The 19,983-nt window shown below is 54.5% G+C and overlaps 1 protein-coding gene across 6 annotated transcripts in view; it reads right to left on the bottom strand.

The window, feature by feature from the left end:
- SZT2 (SZT2 subunit of KICSTOR complex) overlaps positions 1-19,983 on the bottom strand; it is a 74,190-nt gene that overhangs the window by 31,460 nt on the left and 22,747 nt on the right. For all 6 annotated transcript variants that reach the window (XM_054036884.1, XM_054036882.1, XM_054036883.1 and 3 more), the window contains exons 19-36: positions 19,508-19,676; positions 16,764-16,878; positions 9,084-9,197; positions 7,450-7,647; positions 7,235-7,347; positions 6,527-6,665; positions 5,835-5,996; positions 4,740-4,944; positions 4,371-4,483; positions 3,791-4,034; positions 2,824-2,983; positions 2,648-2,740; positions 2,345-2,426; positions 1,733-2,014; positions 1,201-1,339; positions 738-854; positions 583-646; positions 74-259 (exon numbers count right to left, since the gene is read on the bottom strand). In XM_054036884.1, the coding sequence (XP_053892859.1) occupies positions 74-259; positions 583-646; positions 738-854; positions 1,201-1,339; positions 1,733-2,014; positions 2,345-2,426; positions 2,648-2,740; positions 2,824-2,983; positions 3,791-4,034; positions 4,371-4,483; positions 4,740-4,944; positions 5,835-5,996; positions 6,527-6,665; positions 7,235-7,347; positions 7,450-7,647; positions 9,084-9,197; positions 16,764-16,878; positions 19,508-19,676 (2,695 nt within the window). The remainder of the gene's footprint in view (positions 1-73; positions 260-582; positions 647-737; positions 855-1,200; positions 1,340-1,732; positions 2,015-2,344; positions 2,427-2,647; positions 2,741-2,823; positions 2,984-3,790; positions 4,035-4,370; positions 4,484-4,739; positions 4,945-5,834; positions 5,997-6,526; positions 6,666-7,234; positions 7,348-7,449; positions 7,648-9,083; positions 9,198-16,763; positions 16,879-19,507; positions 19,677-19,983) is intronic.

Consider the following 19,983-nt stretch of genomic DNA (forward strand, 5'->3'; position numbering starts at 1 on the left):
GAGCAGAGAACACGCTGGGCATGCCCATGGGAGGTGGGGCGGGGCACATCGGCAGGGGCCGTGAGGCTCTCACCTCTTTGAACTTCTCCAAGGAGTGCTCGGGCCCGAAGACGAACTGCAACGGCACCACCTCGCTGTGGCAGCTAGGCCTCCCCTGGGAGCTGTAGACGTGGGTGGCGACCCGTTCCAGGATGGAGGTGCTGACCGCCTGCGAATGGCGCAGTGCAGACACCATCTCATCATCCAGAAGCCAGCGGATCTAAGGGCCAAGGACACGATGTGGGTGACCTGTGCTCACACTCCCCACCATGCACCCTGGGCCTCTATCTCCCTCCCCAGCCATGCCCACTGGTGGCCAGAGGTCAGAGACCCTCCTGCACCAACCCCAGGCCTTGGCTGGATTCAGACAGACTTGCCCAGCAGCTGGGCAGCACAGCCAGTGTCCTGTGCGTCCTCAGCACGGCCTGGGGCCTGCTCTCAGCATGCAGCCTGCTGCAGGCAGCAAAGGTCCCCGCACTGGGACACGCTTGGCTGGGCGAGAAGGCGGCACTGCGGTGACCCAGAGAGGGCACCAGGGCTCACCTCATTCATGGTGGCTTCGACAGCTTGTCTGTGTACCCCTGGGAGGTTGGAGAGCGCTGGATGCCTACGAGAGAGGGAAGAGTGGGTTCATTCTCCCGCGCTCCTGCACTGCACCCGAGCACGGAGCCCAGCTGCCAGCCCAAGGGGTGTAGTACCTCTCGCCTCCCGTAGACGGCAGCCGGTCCAGGTTGTGCATGATCTCCTCGTCAGAGCGAAAGGAGGAGGGCTGCCCGGGCGAGCGGGTGAAGGAGATGCTGCTCTCAGACGTGTACCTGCCACGGGAAGAGAGCGCAGGTTGGGACAGCAGCCCCCGAGCCCCAGGCAGGAGCCACACAGAGGGGCTCCAGTGGAGTGCGGGGGCCCCAGGCAAGGGCTGAGCAGTTGTGGAATGGGGGGGGCCGTTTCTCCCATAGCCAGGGACCCTGGTGCCACATCACGGGGAATCAGAGCAGCCTAGCTCTACAGGAGGGTCCAGGATGCGAGAGGGGAATTCCACCTTCCTTGTCTGGAGGGGTCAATTCAGGAGAGCCAGGCCAGCTGGGCGCCCAGTCCGTAGGGCTGCAGGTTGGCAGGGCCGGGGGAGCCAGTTCAGGGGAGCCAGCCCGGCCCCACACCCACCTGTTGTGGTGAAGGTCAGCGTTTACACCTTCTATCTCCAGCGGCAAGGTCAGCACGAAGATGTCCAGGGTCACACAGAGGTCGCTGAGGTCAATGCTGGCCATAGCCTGGCAGGTCTCCAGGCAGCTCAGCACTTCCCCTGAGGAAGGACACCAGGAGGTCAGGGGAAGGGGCTGGCGTGGGGGTCCTGTGCTGAACCCCGCCCTGCTCAGACAGGTGGAAGAGGCCCCTGAGGCAAGGGGAGCCCAGGTCCTGCAGTTCCTGTACAGCACCCTGGAGCCACTTTCCCAGGGACCAGGAGGGCTGGCTGGCGGCACCAGCATAGTACTGGGAGAGCTCTGGCCTCCAGCCTGGGAGGGAACCTGCCTCAAGCGAGCAGCGTCTGGGGCAGAGGGGGAGACGAGTGCGCTGTGCTCCAAGGGGCTCCACTCACCCAGCCAGCAGCCTGGCACTGACCTGGGCTCCGCTGGAACCCTTCAGCTCAGGATGCAGCCAAGGCCCCAGCCCTGGCCGCCTGAGGGCGTGCTCTTACCCAGGCAGGTGGGCAGCGACCGCACGGGCATGGAGCTGTGCTGGGTGCGCAGCTTCACCGAGCAGGTCAGGTGCACGAAGAGTGGCGGCATCTCCTGCTCCAGGAGCTCCTGCTCGTTCAGCGAGTCCCCGCCCAGGACGCTGAACGAGTCGTCGTCATGGTTGACGGTGTTCGAGTCCGAAAGGGAGCCCAAGTCTGGGAACTCGTTCTCCAGCTTCTCCCGATACTCCACCTCCAGCTCCGGGTCACTCTCGGTGGCAATGCAGCAGCCAGACACGGTCCCTGCGCACACACACAGCTGCTCCACTCTAGCACAGCGTAACCGCACCTTCACCCTGCTAGTGGAGACGCAGCTCACAGCAGCAGTGCTCCATTGCCAACATGGCCAGGACTGGCCCCCAACGAGCTGCACTTATAAGTGCAGCTACACTAGGGCTTCTGCCCGTACAGCTACGGCAACTGGGGGCGAGATCTTCACACTGCTCCAAGAACGACGCTGGAACACTAAGTGCGGTCCAGCCGAGCTCCCCTCCCTTGTGAAGTGTGGTGGAGTCCAGCCCCCCCGGAACTAGTGCCAGGCACATGCTCTCTGTAGGGAGGACAGAGAGTTACCTTCTTCCACTGCCAGTTCAGCCTCCGACCCCTCCATGTCCTCGCTGCCCTTCCTGTCTGCCTGGTCCCGGGAGGCCTCCTCCTGAGCAGGGGGAACAACCTCGTGTCAATCATCAGGCTGGGCAGCAGGGCAGGCTGCTCCAGCGTCCCGGGGGCTCAACGGACGCCCAAAGGACAGACCTGGGGGAGACTAATGGCACTTCCCTCCTCGGAGGAGCCTAGTTCACTTGTCCCACCATCAGGGCACTGGGGCAGAGCCAAGAACAGGGACCCGAGTACTCCCCCCGCCCCACACACACACACCTCTTTCTTGGCACAGGGCGGACAGTAGAAGAAATAATGAGGATTCGACAGCACTGGCTTAAAATGCAAACTCCCGATTTCCAGGAACTTCTCCTGCCGAGAGAGACAGGAGATGGTGAATGTCAGACTGACTCCCTCCGGCCCCAGCCCACTGCATGCTTGCTCCTCTCCCTCACCTGGATAATTTTATGCAGGTCAGGGTGCACCTGGCAGGGCTGGCCATTCTCCAGCAGGGATAGGGGGAACTCCGGGCAGCAGCTGGTGCTGATCTTGGGCTCCTCAGTGGGGCATGAGAAACCTCCGTGGTCCTGCTCGCTGTAGTCCTCCATCTCCGCACTGACGAGGCCACATGCATACAAGCCAGATGGGCACAGTACGAACCATGAACAGTCAGTGTCACCTCCAGGTACAATGCACCCACCCCTAGCCACCTAACAGACCTATAACCCACTCAGCCCAAAGTGCCAGAAAACACCTCTGCCCACTGCAGCTGACTCCACTAGGTACCCATACTGCCACGCAGGCCCTGCTGGGTACTGTGCCCCTCTGCTAAGCCCTGGGGGGTAGGACCCAGGAAGAAAAGTAGAGGGACAGCAGCTGGGTATAAGGCCTTGGACTCTATACAAGGGCTGGGGGGAAGCTGTGTCTATACCAGGCCTTTGCCAGACTTTCAGGAGAGGAGCAGAGGGAGTCAGATCGGGGTCTGGATACAGACACAGAGTCCAGCCACTCAGGGAAGGGGCGGTGCCTATGGAGAAGTGGGCAGAGTGCAGCAATGTCCCTGCTCGGTGCTGACTGGGGCTGGTCTCACTGCACATAGCAGATATTAACCAGCTGATCAAGCAGGATTCAGGGCCCTGCAGCCATGCCGCAGACCTTAACTCAGCACGAAGTCCACCAGCCACAGAACCCGTCATGCAGACATCTCGTGTCATTCTGTGCCTAGGCACCGTACCTCTGGGTAGCACCAGGGAGTGGGAACCCGGCAGGACACACTGCAGCCCCCAACCCACTTGGGGCCTCACTTCCTTAGCCCTCCTGCTGCATGATGCGGTCTCTCCTCTGCGTGGAAACGACCCGTGATGGGCCAGGAGCTCACGGCTCATCCCTGAGTCAATGCAAAGGGCGGCAGATGGCTCCTACCTAGACTCTGAGACGAGGACACCCCTCTCCCTGGAGAGTGGCTCCTCCTCCTGCTCCAGGCTGGCTGCCCTGGGGTGCATGTGGAAGTGCCGGTGGCTCTCGCGGAAGGCCCGCACATGGCTGCAGAGGGTCAGCAGGAAGTTGGTGATGTCGATCTCCTGCAGCAGCTCCTCGCAGTAGTCCATGGCTGTGAGAAGGTCCTGGGAGCTGATGCTATGCGACTGCTGCAGGCTCTTGAACAGCCCTGTGGGTGTAACACCGGGCTCAGTGCACGGCTGTGCCCAGCGGGGCAGGAGGTGGGAAGGGAGACCATGGCCAAGGTTACTCAGGCCGCTCAGTAAGCCCCCAGTGAGAGGACTTAGCAAGCAGTGCTCGCTCTGTGCTGTGCTCCCTGCGGCTGTGCCCACAGACCTGGGCCCCAAGGGGCCGGGCGGGAACATCTTTAAGCTAATTCTGACAAGAAACTAGTTCCCTGCAGAGAGTTCTTCCCTCCCCTCACCCACCAAAGAGTGGGGTCTAGGAAGGCCTGGCTCAGCCCCCTCCATGCCAGGGCACAGCTCCTTGCCATGCCCCTCCTTACCTTTCACGTAGCACTGGTGCGAGTGCTCCTGCAGCAGCGTGCAGTAACTCACCAGCTCCTTGTGCTTGTGGTCTAGCCAGGTGGCATTTGGGGGGCGCTCCAGAAACTGGGACCTGGAAAAGAGCAGCAGCGTCACCACTCAGCCCTGCTGGTGTGTCACATCCCTGGAGGAAGAGGTAATCTGCGCTGGGACCGGATGGGCCATGGCCAGCCTACAAGCTCTTGCAGGCAGGCACTGCTGTGAGCAAGAAGGAATACGCCAGCAGACCAGGGCAAGGCTGGAGCCAGCATCCTGCACAGGGAAGACTCGACTGGGCAGCCCTGAGCTCCCTGCACTTGCACCCAAGGAGCTGGGGGAGCTGGCTGTACCTGAAAAAGATGTCCCGCGGAGGCCGGTGTGTCCGGGGGCTGACCATCTGCTCCCGCAGCAGCTCCAAGGAGCAGCTATAGACGTAGACAGGGCAGCGGACCCGGTGCCCCTCGCTCAGCTCGGGCTGCGAGGCCTGGCGGCTGAAGGAGATGTGTACGTCCTTCCGCAGGGCAGCGCCTGGCTCTCCTGGGTCCTGGCATGCTTCTGCAGAAGAGAGGCGCCCTGAGGGGGAGCTCCCTGCTGACAGCCCAAGACGCCAGCCACTATGTCTGGGCCTGCCCTTTCCTCACGAGATTGCCCATTCAGCTCAATACACTGGTATCCTTGTTCCCAAGAGCCCCCCTCCGTCTTGCTCCCATCCGCCCCAGACGTCTTCTCTGGGCCCACAGGGAGCATGAGGCCGGTTTGTAACTTCCCTTAGACTCTCCTCACCTGAGCATACTGGCCCAGGGCTTTCCCACTCCTGTCCCCTGCCACGGCTCTGTCCAGCAGCATGGACCCTCCGCTCCTCAGACACTAGCCAGCCAACTGATTCCCCCTCCCCTTTTCCATATCAAGGGTTCTATATGGAGCTTGAACACCCCCAGCCTGCAGTGCTGCCTCTTCCCCTGCCCTCCGGGGGGCTGTGATCTCCAGCAGGGAGCAGGTGGCTCCGCTCCACGCTACCAGAGCGACACAGCACACTCCGAACAGCCTGTCGGGACAGGGTCTGAGAGAGATCCAGGGGCCTCCATGGCAGAAGGGCTGGTGTCTGAGGAAGCCCCATTGCTTCGCTGGAGGCAGTCTCACCCGGCCTGCAGCCTGTGCGCCAGATTAGCGGACGTCCATTTCCCAAGGAGCAGCCCCTCTGGAGGGGTGCTGACCAGGCTGCATACATAGCTACACTGCTCGGGGACTCCTCAGCCCTTCCCCACGCCCCGATCAGGGGATGGGCGTATCCCACAGCCACGCGGGCTGAGCCAGGAGCAGCACATGTGCACAAGCCTCTGGCCTGCCTGGCCGTGGCAGACACTCTGAGTGGGAGGACGACTCTCCTGGGCTCAGGAACGGGTCCTGCCCACAGAACACATGGGGTGGGGAGCTGGGGCCAGTACCATTGGCCGGCGTTACACTGAGGGTAGGTGGGAATGCCGCAGCCACCGCCTCCTCGAGTCCCGTTCTGCCCGGCTCCCCACAGACAGAGTCCAGGCTCTCTCCTGCAGAGCCGTCCTCCTTCAGGGCTTTCTCCAGCGCACAAGCCATCAGCTTCTGTACGTCTAGAGAAGAAAAGGAGAGGTCAGGCCCTTCCCGCATAGCCCGACAGGTGGGGGCTGCTGCTAGCCCAGAACCCCAAGGGCAGCTTGGAGGACCAGCCACATTCTAGGTGCCTTCAACATGAGTTAGAGAAGTAGCCAACTCAGTAGCTCACCCTGGGTAACTGGTATCAACCCTTAAAATACCCACCTCCTGCGAGAGGCAAGGGCCCTCAGAGAACACCCTGCCAGCCGCCCCAGCCTCCATTCTGGTAACCCCAGGGGGCTTCACTCAGGTCCACCCATGGCAGGGGCGGGGAGCTCTAGGCATGCCCCAAACCAGGTCGCAATAAACTGGGGAAAGCCAAACCCCCACACGGGAGCCAAGCAACAGCCAGGCAGGTCCCAGAGCACTGCAAGAGACCCATTGCTAAGCCCCTCAGCTCTGAGCTCTGCCCATCTCCACACAACAGGAAGGCTGTCCCCCCGAGAGCGTCACTCAGCATTCCCGCTGCTGCCCGACTCAGTTCCCTGGCTCAGCAGGGCAGACTCACTGGGGAAGGTGGCTGGCAGGAAGGTGAGGAAGAGGTGCTGTGGACTGACCAGCTTGGCGTAGCATCGCCATTGCAGGAGAAGCCCAGCAGCATCGGCCGGGGACACGTCGGCCTCCGGCAACTCTGCGCTGCACAGGCTCTGAGGAGAGAGCACAGCGGGGTAAGACTGCAGGGACACCACAGGGCAAGGCAGGGGTGATACAGAGCAGAAACACCCCTCGGGGGCTGGCTGGCCCTCAGGTGCAGCAGCCTCCGTGTCCATGCGCTCGACCTGCTGACAGAGCAGCCTGGCTCAGACCTGTGCTGCTGCACACTGCATAGGCTGGGGCTCCCCCCCACTGCAGGTATAGCACAGGTGGCCATGGCGCCAGCTTCCCCAGGCCCTCCTCAGCCTGGCTCCTGCCTGTGTCATCCCCAGCCCTTTCCATTGCTGCCCTCTCCATGGGCAGTGCCAGCCGGGGCAGTTCTGCCAGCTGTGTGCCTGCCCCAGAGCAAGGCCCTCGCTTTCTCCCAGCCCCTGGGCAGCCAAGAGAGACTGGTGGGTCATCACAGACAGGAGCTGGATTTGAAGTGCTCCATTCCAATCCCTGTCCCTGGGCTCAGGCCGTGCCCCAGCAGCTGCCCCCTTTGTGCAGTGTTCAGGAGTTTCCGGGGCAGGGGAGCACAAGGCCCCCAGCAGCACGAGGGCCATAGAGCCAAGGGAGGTACCTGCAGGGTGCTCGTGGAGCCATTCATGTCCCTGGTAGTGCTACTGCCAACAGGGTGAGCAGCTAAAGAGGGATCCTGCTGGTCCAGGGGCGCAGGGGCCTTCAGGGGCTCTTCTGGAACCGAAGAGACAGGTTGTGAGGAGGGGAACCCAGGAGCAGGGCACCAAGGGCCCCGCCTTGCTCACGTCTCCGGCTGCCAGGCTCTCTGCCCCTTACCTCGGATCACTGGAAGCGTGAATGGGGGCAGATGGCCATCGCGGTCCCGCTGTAGGACCTGCTCCATGAAGGCCATGTGATCCATGTCCGCCAAAGGGATCTCCCGGTCACTGAGGTCATGCTGCAGGCAGCCGTGGAAGAAGTCTAGCAGCATTTCATTGGGTGCAAACGAAGAGTCCTTGGCCATCACCTCATCCTCTGCTCCAGCACAGAACCACCAGCATCAGAGACCCGCTCCAGCCAGCTACTGTCCCAACACCCTCCCGCCAGGCAGGTCATAGCAAGGAGACAGCTGCATGGGGCTGGTGAGGTTTTCCCATTACGTCTGCAAGGTGAGCTTACACAAGGCTGAGAGGGAGCCCTCTGCTATCAGCCACACAAACCTCTCTGCACCCACCCACACCAGCTACTGGAACCACGCTGAAGACAAGGTTCAAGAGGGACGAAGCCACAAGACAGCACAGAGACCCAGGCCTGGCACTCACAAACAGACCCGCTACCACGCTGACACCAGCACAGGAGCAGCAGCAACCCCCAACGTCTCCGCCAGTGACCCTGGGGCTGTAGGAGCCACCCCGCATGCCCCAGCTGGGAGACACGAGGTGGCACCGCTGCAGGGAGGAGAGGAGGCAGCTCCCCTGCACTGCTGTAATAACCGGGGCCCAAGGGGCCTCCCCCAGCTGTGAGGTCAATGGGGCGAAAGCAGATGAAAGTTTATAAAAGGTTCCAATCACCTACATCAATCAATGTTAACAGAAAAAGTACAGAAGGGAGGCAGACCACATCCATCCAAACTAGGCAGCCTGCTGATACCGTCGGGATATTGCTGGAGGACTGTGGGACGGAAATCGATGGACCAGAACTGGTGTGTCGTAAATTAGACCCAACTGGTGAACAAAATCATGACAGGCTGGGGTACTGCACCTATCACCTCGCTTTGGAGTCCTGAGAGCACTGGCTGAAAGACCCCCCATCCCACTCTGGCACACCAGGAGCCACTGTGATACTGATGGGCCTTCACTGGCCTGATCCTAAGAGCTGCCCTGGCCAGACTGGGCCAGAGAGAGGGACCCAAATCACCTCACATCTCCCTGGCTCCAGCTAGATCCCAACCACCACCTGGGACGTGAGGCATTAGTTTCTGCTGTTGCCCCTTCTCCCTCCTTTTCCTTCCCCATCTTATTTCCTCTTTCCTGTGCCTGGCGCTTGGCCCTTCATCTAAAGAGAGTCCCAGCTTAGCCGGCCAAGACTGGACATTTTGCAACACTGTGGGAGCCTGAAAGACAACAAAAAGCAATTCCCTGAACGGCCTGAGGGTGGCACCAGTTTCCCAGTGCTTGGAGTGCTGATTAATCTCCGTGCTGTGCTTGTGTTTCTCCAGCAGCGAGACAGCAAACGAGCCACCACCAGAAACAGCAGCTGCATATTCCCTTTGCTCTTCCTTTCTCTCCCCTTTGTAGGTGCGCGTCTGGCTTGGTTTTCAAGGAAGCAAGCAAACTAAGCAGCAGCAAATCCAGCCCTCCTCTCTTGCAAAAGGAGTGTGGTTACAATGAAAGCCCGACTCAGTACGTCACATTCCCCAGACTTTCACTGCTCTCCCTCGCTCCCTATCTCTAACAAATGTCAGTGCTCACCTCCCGTCAGCATGAGGAAGAACATTTCGATCTGCTGGCATTTGGGTAGCAGCTTCAGGAGGCTGAACTGGAACGGGATCTCATGCACATGGGAGCCAGCCCCCATGTCAGGGCCTGCAAGGAGAACAAGGGAGATAAGGCACCTGGTCCCTCCTGGGGCACTAGGTGGCTGGACCCACAAGGAGCGCCTGCCAGCTGGAAGCAGCACAAGCTGGGAGACGTGCACACTGAAGGCGCCTTTGCTGCTCACTGTGTGGTGGCATCTAAAGCCAAGGAGGGGGAGGAATCACCCGGGATTTATTATTATTTGTATTATCCTAGCACCTAGGAGTCCTAGTCATTGAGTAGGACCCCACCGTGCTAGGCACTGAGCAAACCCAGAACAAAGAGAGAGCCCCTGTCCTACCGAGTTGCCAATCTAAGGACAAGAGATGGCCACAGAGACATGGCATTGGTCAGCATGACAGGCAGCAGTCTCAGTGCACAACTGGTTGTAGGCGGCAGAGCAAAACAGATTTTGCAGGAGACTAACGGTTCCTTTGGGGGCGGTTTACAGGGAGCTCCACCCAAGCGCGAGGGGGCAGCAGGGGACAAACCACAAAAGGGCTTGCTTGAGAATTTAACAAGAGGGAGCTGGAGGGTCTAGGGCCACATGGAGGTGGGAGCTGGCTTTTCTGCACTGAGGGAGACAATACACGGGGTGGGGATGCTCGTTAAGGGCACTGGAAGTAAAAACAAGGAGCTTACATATGATAACAAGAGAAGAGGAAGCCAGTGAAGGGATGCAAAGAGAGGGGTAACGTGGTCAAAGTGACACAGCAGGGAGAGAATCTTTGCAGCAGCATCAGAATCCACACGAGTGGGGTAGGATTGCATTGGTCGAGGCCAGAGAAAAGAATGCTGCAGTAATCAAGATGTGAGATAACAGGAGCCAGGATGAGAGGTTTAGCTGCGTGGATGGATAGGAAAGCAGTATCTTAGAGATGGGTTCAGCGTTGCTGTAGCCAGGTTGGTCCCAGGATATCAGAGACACAAGGTAGGGGAGGTGATATCAACCAAGAAGTTATCCACTAAAAGAGATTCCCTCCCCCCACTTCTCTCTGATAAGAAGGCATGCCGAAAGAATACACAAGACTTCCACCTGGTCTACACCAGAAAATTAAGTCGGCTTAACTATGTCGCTCAAGGGTGTGAAAAATCCATCCCCCTGAGCAGCGTAGTTAAGCCAACCTAATCCCTGGTGTAGAAAGTGAGAGGTCAACAGAAGAACTCTTCTGTCACCCTAGCTACCACCTCTCGGGGAGCTGGATTACCTATGCTGACAGGAGAACCCTCCCATCGGCACAGCTAGGGTCTAGCTGTGCTGTTGCAGCATTTTAAGTGTAAACATACTGCTAGGTACAGTGTAGATGCGAGGACCTAGGGAGAGGTGTGAATCAGAGGGCCTGAGTGACCAATAGAATGGTATTGTCCACAGTGATGCAGAAAGGAGGTAGTGGGGAGGATTTGTCTGGCAAAGGTTAGGGGTTCTGTTTTAGTTGGCAGCTAGCCATCAACAAGGAGATGAGAGCGAGACAGGCCCAGATTGTAGTTTGGACAGAAGGAGAGAGGTCTGGAGTACAGAGGTAGAGCTTGAGTTATCAGCATAAAGATGGTTATTGAATTTGTGGATGTGGATGAGATTACCCAGAGAGAAGGTGTTGAGGGAGAAGACAAGGGGACCCAGGACACAGCCCTGGGAGCCCCATGCGAAAGGCAGGGGATAAGATTAATCCTCTAAGGACATGCTGAAGGTGGAGGAGAACCAGGAGCGGACAGAATCACAGAAGCCAAGGAAGGACAAGATTTCAAGAAGAGGAACATGGTCGAGTATGTCAAAGGCAGCTGACAGGTCCAGAAGGAGGAGGATGCAGTGCTGGTCCTGAGCTCTGCTTAGGAAAAGATCATCAGAGACTTTGGCAAAAGCATTTTCAGTGGAGTGCAATGGGCGGAAAGTGGATTGGAGAGGGTCTAGGATGGGACTGGACAGGAGGAGCTCGACAACGCATTCTGGGAGTTCAGAGAGGGAAGGGAGACAGGGCAGTAGCTGGAGAGGCAAGTGGGGCCATGGATGGTTTTTGTTTTTAAGATGGGAGAAACCTGTGAGGGGCAAAAGCCAGAGGAGAGAAAGGCGGGGGATGAGAGAGGATGGAGAGAGATCAGGAGATGGGATGAGTGGCAAACAGAGAGGTCAGAGAGAGAGAGAGAGAGAGAGAGATGCAGATAGAACATGAGTACTCGGGACACCTTAGAGACTAACACATTTATTAGAGTATAAGCTTTCGTGGGCTACACGAAAGCTTATGCTCTAATCAATTTGTTAGTCTCCAAGGTGCTACAAGTACTCCTGTTCTTTTTGTGGATACAGATGAACACGGCTGCGACTCTGAAACCTGTCAGAGATGCAGATGTTTCTTGTCTGCTATGACCTGGAAGAAGGAGAGAGTTGTTGCAGGGGATGGGAAGAGCAGGACACATTTTTTCAATTATCTCTTGAAAGAAAACCAGTGAGATCCTGTAGAGCAGCGAGACTCAGACCTCAGTAACCAAATTAGCAATCAGCATTACCCAAAAGAGCCACAGCCATGTGAAGTCGTTGTTTCATTTACTATAGGGCTGTAGAGTCATATTTAAACAGTATGACTGGGAACTACTTCATATTTTGTATATATGCTCCCTGTGGGTCCGGGGACAGAATAGGCCCACTGCTCCTCCTACATGTTATAAGAAGCAACTAAAGGGGGCTGCCTGGAGAGGGATGGGCTCCGCCAGGTTAGAAATTTGCCCAAGACACACCATATGATGAGCAAGTCAACCATGTCCATACCGGACTGATCGCTGCCTGTGTTAATAATGACTGCGCCATCCGTCTCCCAACAGGGCAGACGCTACAAATATACTACAGGTGTAACCCCAACAAAGAGGATCCGTGGAAGAGATAACATCACCATAGCCACATGGAATGTAAGGACATTGAGACAAATAGGGAGGTTGAAAGAACTCAGGTATGAAATGGAACAATACACCTGGCACCTCCTAGGAATCTCTGAGGTCAGATGGAAGAACTTCTGAGAGGTACTAACGGAAGAAGGCCATGTACTCTATTACAGTGTCAACGGCGCAGGATTTCTTGTGCATAAAGTTATCAAGAATTCAGTATTAGGATGGCGCCCAATGTCCAGCAGGCTTATTTCCATCCATCTAAAGGCAATACCGTTTAATATCACAATGGTAAAAGTCTATGCTCCTACAACAGACTATGATGATGAGCAAATTGTAAAAATCTTCGATCAGCTTCAAGATATCATCAATAAGGTACACAACTGCACTGCTGGCCTTGGCATACAGTCGTTTAATGGTAAGAATAAACTTACGACCAACATTGTACTTCTTCATGGTTGCCCATAGAGCTTCATGCCATACTCTGTCAAACGCCTTCTTGAAGTCAACAAAGACGTGGTAGATGTCCTGCTGGTGTTGTACGTACTTCTCATATAGAACATGAAGGTTGAAAATCTGTTCTGTGGTAGAATGCTAACGTGAGTACTGACGCACAGGTGGATCGGTGAGATTATTGTGGCCCTTTCTGTAACATGGTAACCAATGAGAGAAGAGTAAGACTTTTGGAGTTTGCCAGCTATAACAATCTGATTCTTGCAAACACATTAGGAACACATAAAGCATCCAGACGGTCAACATGGCACACACCTACATCACAGCCAGATCGACTACATCATGGTGCAGAACCGATTTTGTTCTGGGATTAACAGAGCTAAAACAAGGAGCTTTCCTGGTTCTGATATTGGAAGTGATCACGACCTTGTGATGCTAAATTTTTGGCTGCGGCTAAGGAAAATCGTCAGGCCAAAGTTCACCAGAACTAAGTTTGACTTAGAAAGACTCAGAGACCAAAACATTGCAGAGTCATTCCAAGCAAGATCAGCGGAAAATTTGCCCCACTGCTTGCTCTAGAGGAAGACGTAGAAACAATGATCAACAATTTCAAAGCTGTAATGAATGAGGCAGCAATGGGCATCCTTGGGAAACATCGTAAGAAGACAAAACCGTGAGTCACAAATGAAATACTACAAATGTGTGACATTAGAAGAGAACTTGAGAGACAAGAACAGCACTGAGGGAGCTGATAAATATAGAGTGATTGGCAGAAAGATCAAGAAAGGAATAAATAAATAAAATAAATAAATGGAGATATCCTATCTCCTAGAACTGGAAGGGACCTTGAAAGGTCATTGAGTCCAGCCCCCTGCCTTCACTAGCAGGAACAAGTACTAATTTTGCCCCAGATCCCTAAGTGGTCCCCTCAAGGATTGAACTCACAACCCTGGGTTTAGCAGGCCAATGCTCAAACCACAGATTGAAAAACAATGCTCTAAAAGTGCATCAATAATAAAAATAGCAAATGAGCCTTCCAGGTTGTAAAAGATCTGACGAAGGAAAGATGGACCAAAGCTAATGCAATTCAAGACAACGAAGGGAACAGTCTTACAGAAGAAAGGGACATCATCAATAGGTGGACAAACTACTGCTCTGATCTATACAACCACCAGCCAAATGGAGATCCTAGTGTCTTAGACAGCCCAGATTCAACAGAGGAGGATGACTTTCCAATACTACGTGAAGAAGTGGAGACAGCTATGAAATCACTCAAGAACAGAAAGGCTACAGGTATTGACAACATCCCAGCTGAACTGATGAAATTTGGAGGAGAAATAGTAATAGATGTACTCACCAAGATCTGCAACGAGATCTGGCAGACCGGTGAGTGGCCCTCCACATGGACACAGTCACTAATCATCACTCTGCCAAAGAAAGGCAACCTGCAATTGTGTCAAAATTACTGGACCATAAGCTTAATTAGCCATCCCAGCAAAGTGATGTTGAAAGTCATATTGAACAGATTGAAGCCACAAGCAGAGAATATCATCACTGAAGAACAGGCTGGCTTTCGTGCTGGAAGAAGTACCACAGAACAGATTTTCAACCTTCGTGTTCTATATGAGAAGTACTTACAACACCAGCAGGACATCTACCACGTCTTTGTTGACTTCAAGAAGGCGTTTGACAGAGTATGGCATGAAGCTCTATGGGCAACCATGAAGAAGTACAATGTTGGTCGTAAGTTTATTCTTACCATTAAACGACTGTATGCCAAGGCCAGCAGTGCAGTTCTCGTCAATGGCACAATAGGAGAGTGGTTTCGCACCACTGTTGGAGTCTCACAAGGCTACCTTCTTTCGCCCACACTGTTCAACATCTATTTGGAGCGCATAATGACTGATGCCCTAGAAGATTACATATACCCAGTCAGCACTGGGGGGCAAACAATTTCAAATCTTTGGTTTGCTGATGACATTGATGGCCTGGCAGGCAGCAAAGATGAACTTGCCAACCTTGTGAAATGATTGGATGAAACCTCTGCAAAATATGGCATGGAAATCAGTGCAGAGAAAACCAACCTGATGACAAACAAATGTGATGGGATGAGCTCACATATCCCTGTCAGTGGACAAGAGCTGGAGACAGTGAAACAGTTCAAGTATTTGGGGGCAATCATCACTGATGAAGGATCCAAGGCAGAAATTCAGGCAAGAACTGCGCAAACAACAGCAGCAATGACAAAGCTAAAGCCAATTTGGAGGAATAAGAACATCTCCCTGGAATCCAAACTGAAACTGCTGCACACGTTGGTCATCTCCATTTTCTGTATGCGTCCGAGACATGAACCCTTATGGCAGAACTTGAACAGAAAATACAGGTAGTAGAGATGAGATACTTCCGTAAAATCCTGGGCTTCTCTTACTTCGACCTCGTCACTAACGAAGAGGTCTGCAACATCATCACCCAATGGGTCATATGAAGACCTCCTGGTGACCGTGAAGAAGCGCAAGCTGAAGTGGTACGGCCACGTAACAAGATCATCTGGCCTATCCAAGATGATCCTCCAAGGGACAGTTCAGGGGAAGAGAAGAAGAGGTAGATAGAAGAGATGGACTGACAACCTAAGAGTGGACAGGAATGGACTTCGTGGAGACTCAAGCACTGACACACAATCGTCAGGGGTGGAGACAATTGGTCGATGGCACCATAATTGATGGTGCCCCAATGACCAATGCAGTTATGGGAGTGGTGATGATGATGATGATGATATTGATATTCTCACAGCAAAGAGACTGACCAAGTATATTATTTTACCAATTACAATTGGTTAATAACATAATTAAATCAGGCTGCTTTTCCTATTAATCAATCACACGTCTTTTAATATCATGTGCTGCAAAGAGCCGGAGGAGACACATTAAAGCTCACTTGCGGCTTGAGCGCCACAGTCCGAGAATCGCTGCGATGAGAGGGAGAAACCCTTCTGCTGCCACCACGCTTCAGGAGCAAGTCAAAGGTGGCAAAAAGCAGGCTGGGACTCAGGACTGAATTAAGCTGGAGAAGGAGAGCTGTTTGGTTAGGGAGAGTATAACCTGGAGGGACAGGACAGAATAGGCTGAATACCAGGAAATCTTAACCGGGCAGGGAGCACATTAAGCTGTGAATCCATCCTAAGGGAAGCAGGGGCTGCATTCATGGGCACCTAGTACCAGAGGAACCCCTGGCCCGGCTTTGCGGGGGAGAGGGGCCTGAACAGGGCTTCCCCAGCTCTCATTCCCACCTTCACTGGCTGATGGTTAGATCCTGCTGCCCAATGGTGCCAAGCTTACCTTGCCACACAACACAGGGCCAGTGGCTCCAGAGTGGGCAGGGCTTTCAGAACAGCTCAGCTCCCACAGGAAGTCCTTATTGCTCGAGAACAGTGGATATGCTAGAACTGAGCTTGCCTGAAAGCCTGGCCTCCTGCTGTACAACCGAGAGCTAGCTGCGGGGACCACCCTCTAGCCACTGGTGGACCATCGCTAGCTGCAGCGCCAACATGTTCCTGCTTGTGCAGTTTCATGTCCCCTTCCAGTGCTGCCCTCCAAGACCCTTTTGCTTCTGGAGGGATGGTCACCCAGGTTAAATGAGTCTAGGTTCCTGGGCTGCTAGTGCACCAGAACAGGAGGTACCAAGGGAACATGACTCGCAGACAGGTAGCTGCAATCTCTAACTAAGGGATTTAGTGCTCCAAGAGGTTCAGAAGGGTCCTGAGAACAGAGCTCCTGAAGCATCAAGGGAGCTCCCCATGGTTTGGTCTGTAACCCTTCCTACATTCAGCTGTCCGTCTAGGTGTTCAGCCCACCCTCAGGACCATAGCAGCTGAGCGCCTGCTCCTAAGAGGGATTCTCTTTGCAAAGAAGCTGAGACACCCACCGTGCCCAGTCAGGGAAAAGGGAATGGAGACAGACAGCAGCTCTTCCCTGTCCGGAACTGCTCCGCAAGCCAGACCAAAGGATTTCTCCTCCCCTGCCCTGAGACCTCAGGGTGCCTGCTGGCTTTCACAAGCCCAGCCCGCACCCTCGCCAGCTGAGCCACAGACTGGGTGATCTGTGGGAGCAGCGCAGGAGGCTGAGGCTGTCAGACAGAAAGAGGGAGCTGTCAGAGCGTCAGAATGAGCTGTGAGAACTTCGTCTTGCTGGCGGTAGGCTCTGCCCCTGGTTCCGTCCATCATGCCAGAGCAGAAACAGATTTTTGACTCACCTTCAGCAGCCTTGGCTTCCAAAGCCGGGGACACCCACTCCTTGTTCTGGCATAGCTGGCTGATGTACTCGAAAGTTAGCATGGTGCTAATGCAGGCCAGATCCCTGGGGTACAGCTGCAACAAGGATACAGGCTCAGTCTCGAACAAGCCTCAAGCAGAAGACGACTGAGGGCAGAGGAAGTCTGAAGACAGGAGGCTCCATCCCAACCCTCCTGATCTCCCTTGTTTCCACTCTCATCCCCTGCTTAACCTGTCGCTCTCCTCTGACTCTTTCACTTACAATACTGTCATGTTTTAGTCTCTCTCATCTTGGGAAGTCCACCTTTGACTCCACTTGCCTCTCCAACTATTGCCTCATCTTCCTTCCACCACTGAAGGCATTATCTATAAATCACTGACACAGTTCCTCTCCTCCAATTCCACCCTAGATCCTCCAGTACAGCTTCTGCCCCTTGCACTCCAGGAAACCGCTTCTGAGGAGGACTCCATGACCTCTCCCTAACCAAAGCTTAGAACCAGTGCTCCATCTTCACCCTCCTTGAGCGATCAGCCATGCTCCTCTTGAAACCTTGGCCTCCCTTGGCTTCTGTGACTGTCCTCTCCTAATTCTCTAATCTCACTTTCAGCATGTCCTTACGTGTCCTGCACCTTCCTGGGGGGGGTTCCATAGGGCTCTGTCCTTGGTCCCCTTCTCTTTGTCCTCGACACCTTATCTCTGTTAATTTCATCCACCTACACAAATTCAACAGCCATCTCTATGCTGACGACTCTCAGATCTACCTCTGCTCCAGATCTGTCTCCTTCTCTCTGTTGACTAGTATGTGCTGGCTAGCATATACACACACATCTATCTATCTTATATTATTACTAGGTATTATCCACACACACACTCACACTCTCTCTCTATTTTATATATACATACATACATACATGTATGTATCCATTACACACAAATATTGTAGCAATTGCATAGCCTAAATTGGCCTAATCTTAACTAGAATCCTGTTCACTTACATTAAGAATCCCATGACACCTTGCATTAGCTGAAGTAGATAGGAAAACTGTCAGGATCAAGACATAGGGGTGTTTTACCACAGCAACAGGTAGGGAGTTACTCTCTCAGGTCAGTACTGGAATGTCCCAAAGGAAGAGGACCAAATATCGGATTGTTCTTCCATGGTATAAGCCTAGGAAGGTACCTTCAGGACCAGGACCTGGATTGCTAGTTTCCAGAACAACAATATGGAAAGGACGTCACAGACAGAGACAAACTGATGGGGTGAATTACAGTGACGTAAGCAAACGTGTAACATGGAAAGTCACCCTATAAACACTGCCAGCTGAAGTGCATAGTTTTGGGAGCACACCTTCTGCGTAAAGTGAATGTAAATGGCTCCTGAAGACTGGTATCACATAGAACCTTTTCCCCTGTATATTATTATTGGCTCATAGTAAGGCTAAGTTTTTGTCACAGATATTTTTAGTGAAAGTCAAGGACAGGTCACGGGCAATAATGAAAAATTCATGGAAGCCCATGGCCTGTCCTTGACCTTTACTAAAACCTATGACAAAATAGGTAGCCTGGGCAGCTCGGGTGGGTGTAGGAGAGCTGGGAGCTCCAGGGTCCCCCTCCAGTGGCGGCCCCAAGCTGCGGTGTCTGGAGCTCCACACCTCCTTTCTCAGTCACTGCGTACATCACCACCATCCTGCCTGTCACTCGAGCGTGTAACCTGGGCATCACCTTTGACTAAGATTCACATCCGGCTATCTGTCTCTCCAATTCTTTCTCCACAGCATCTGTAAAATAGGGCATTTCCTAGACCCGCACACAGCTAAAGCACTCATCCAGGTGCTAATCACTCCACATCTCAATCGCGGCAACATTCTCCTCCTGGCCATGACAAATGCAGCCAGTGCTGCTGTAGAGATCATTTTCTTACCCAGTTGCTTTGACCAAACTCCTTTCGTTGCAACCCTTCACCGGCTCCCCTTGCTCTACTGCATCAAATGTAAGCTACTTGCTTTCACTTTCTCTCTCTCGTTCATGATTGTGGTGTCCACTCTTGCCTCTCACCATCCCGTGAGGCCAGCCTCCCTCACCCACTTGGAATATGTTCAAACAAACACCGTTGTGCCTTTCTCCCATGCTGCCCCTCACACTTGGGAGGAGCATCCCATAAACATCTGCAAAGCTGCCTCACTACCCTCCTTCAAATTTCCCTTAATGATTTATCCTCACGCCTAGGAGCCGTAGTCATGGGCTGTGCTAAGCGGTGCACAGATAGAACAAAGACAGCCCCTGTGCCAGAAAGCTTCCAGTCTGAGCATAAGACCAGAGAGATGGGTACAGGCAGACAGGGGAGCACACAGAGACAGTGAAACCCTATTTGTCACCATGATAGGCAGTGGGTTCAGCGCACAAGCAGCCGGTTGTCATAGTTCTGTGGGTATCACAGCAAAGGAGAGCTTTGAAAAGGACCACCAGATAGCTTTAACCTCCCCAGGTCTCCTTGGCCATGATGCCCAGAAAAGACCTGACAACGGCAAGGCCGCAGGGGTGCTGAGACCTCTGCCCGTCCTGCTGAGCAATACTGTCCCATTGTTTCCCTGCACTTTGCCATCTGTCCGACCCATCTAATGTCCCACGCTTAGAAAATTTTGGTCAGTATTTGCATGGGGCCTGGACAATGGGGGCCTGGCACGTGACTGGGCTCACCATCCCCACCAACCCTTGGAGACTCACAGCTTTGGGGATCTTCTGGTAGGGCAGCCCTTGGAGATACCTCCAGTTCTCAGCAGTGCTGCGGATGTGGCCACTCTGTGGTTCCACCCAGCACTCAGTGACCAGGTTCAGCTCAGTGTCCATTTCGATGGCCTCCACCTCTGTGTCGTTGTCATCATCTGTAGAAAAGCTGGAGAACAGCGCAGGTGGGGTGAGCATCCTGCACATCCAGGTGTTTGCTCAGGCCTCTCCCCCGTGCTGCACGGGCTCCAGACACCCCCCAGGGCAGCACCACCCGCCCCCCGAGAGCCGGCATCAATGGCTAGCCCGCCCCCACAGCAGGCCATGCCCAGCGAGGCACGAGGGCACTGCAGCTCCAAGCAGTCACAGCCCAACAGCTGCTAAGGGTGCGCTAGGTACGAGCCCTCCCCATCCCCACACACTGCCTGACAGGCCCGAGGCCAGGAGCCAGAGGGGCTGGCTCTCAGTGCTACCTG

This window comes from Malaclemys terrapin, chromosome 8 (genome assembly GCF_027887155.1).
Source record: "Malaclemys terrapin pileata isolate rMalTer1 chromosome 8, rMalTer1.hap1, whole genome shotgun sequence".
NCBI lineage: Eukaryota > Metazoa > Chordata > Testudines > Emydidae > Malaclemys > Malaclemys terrapin.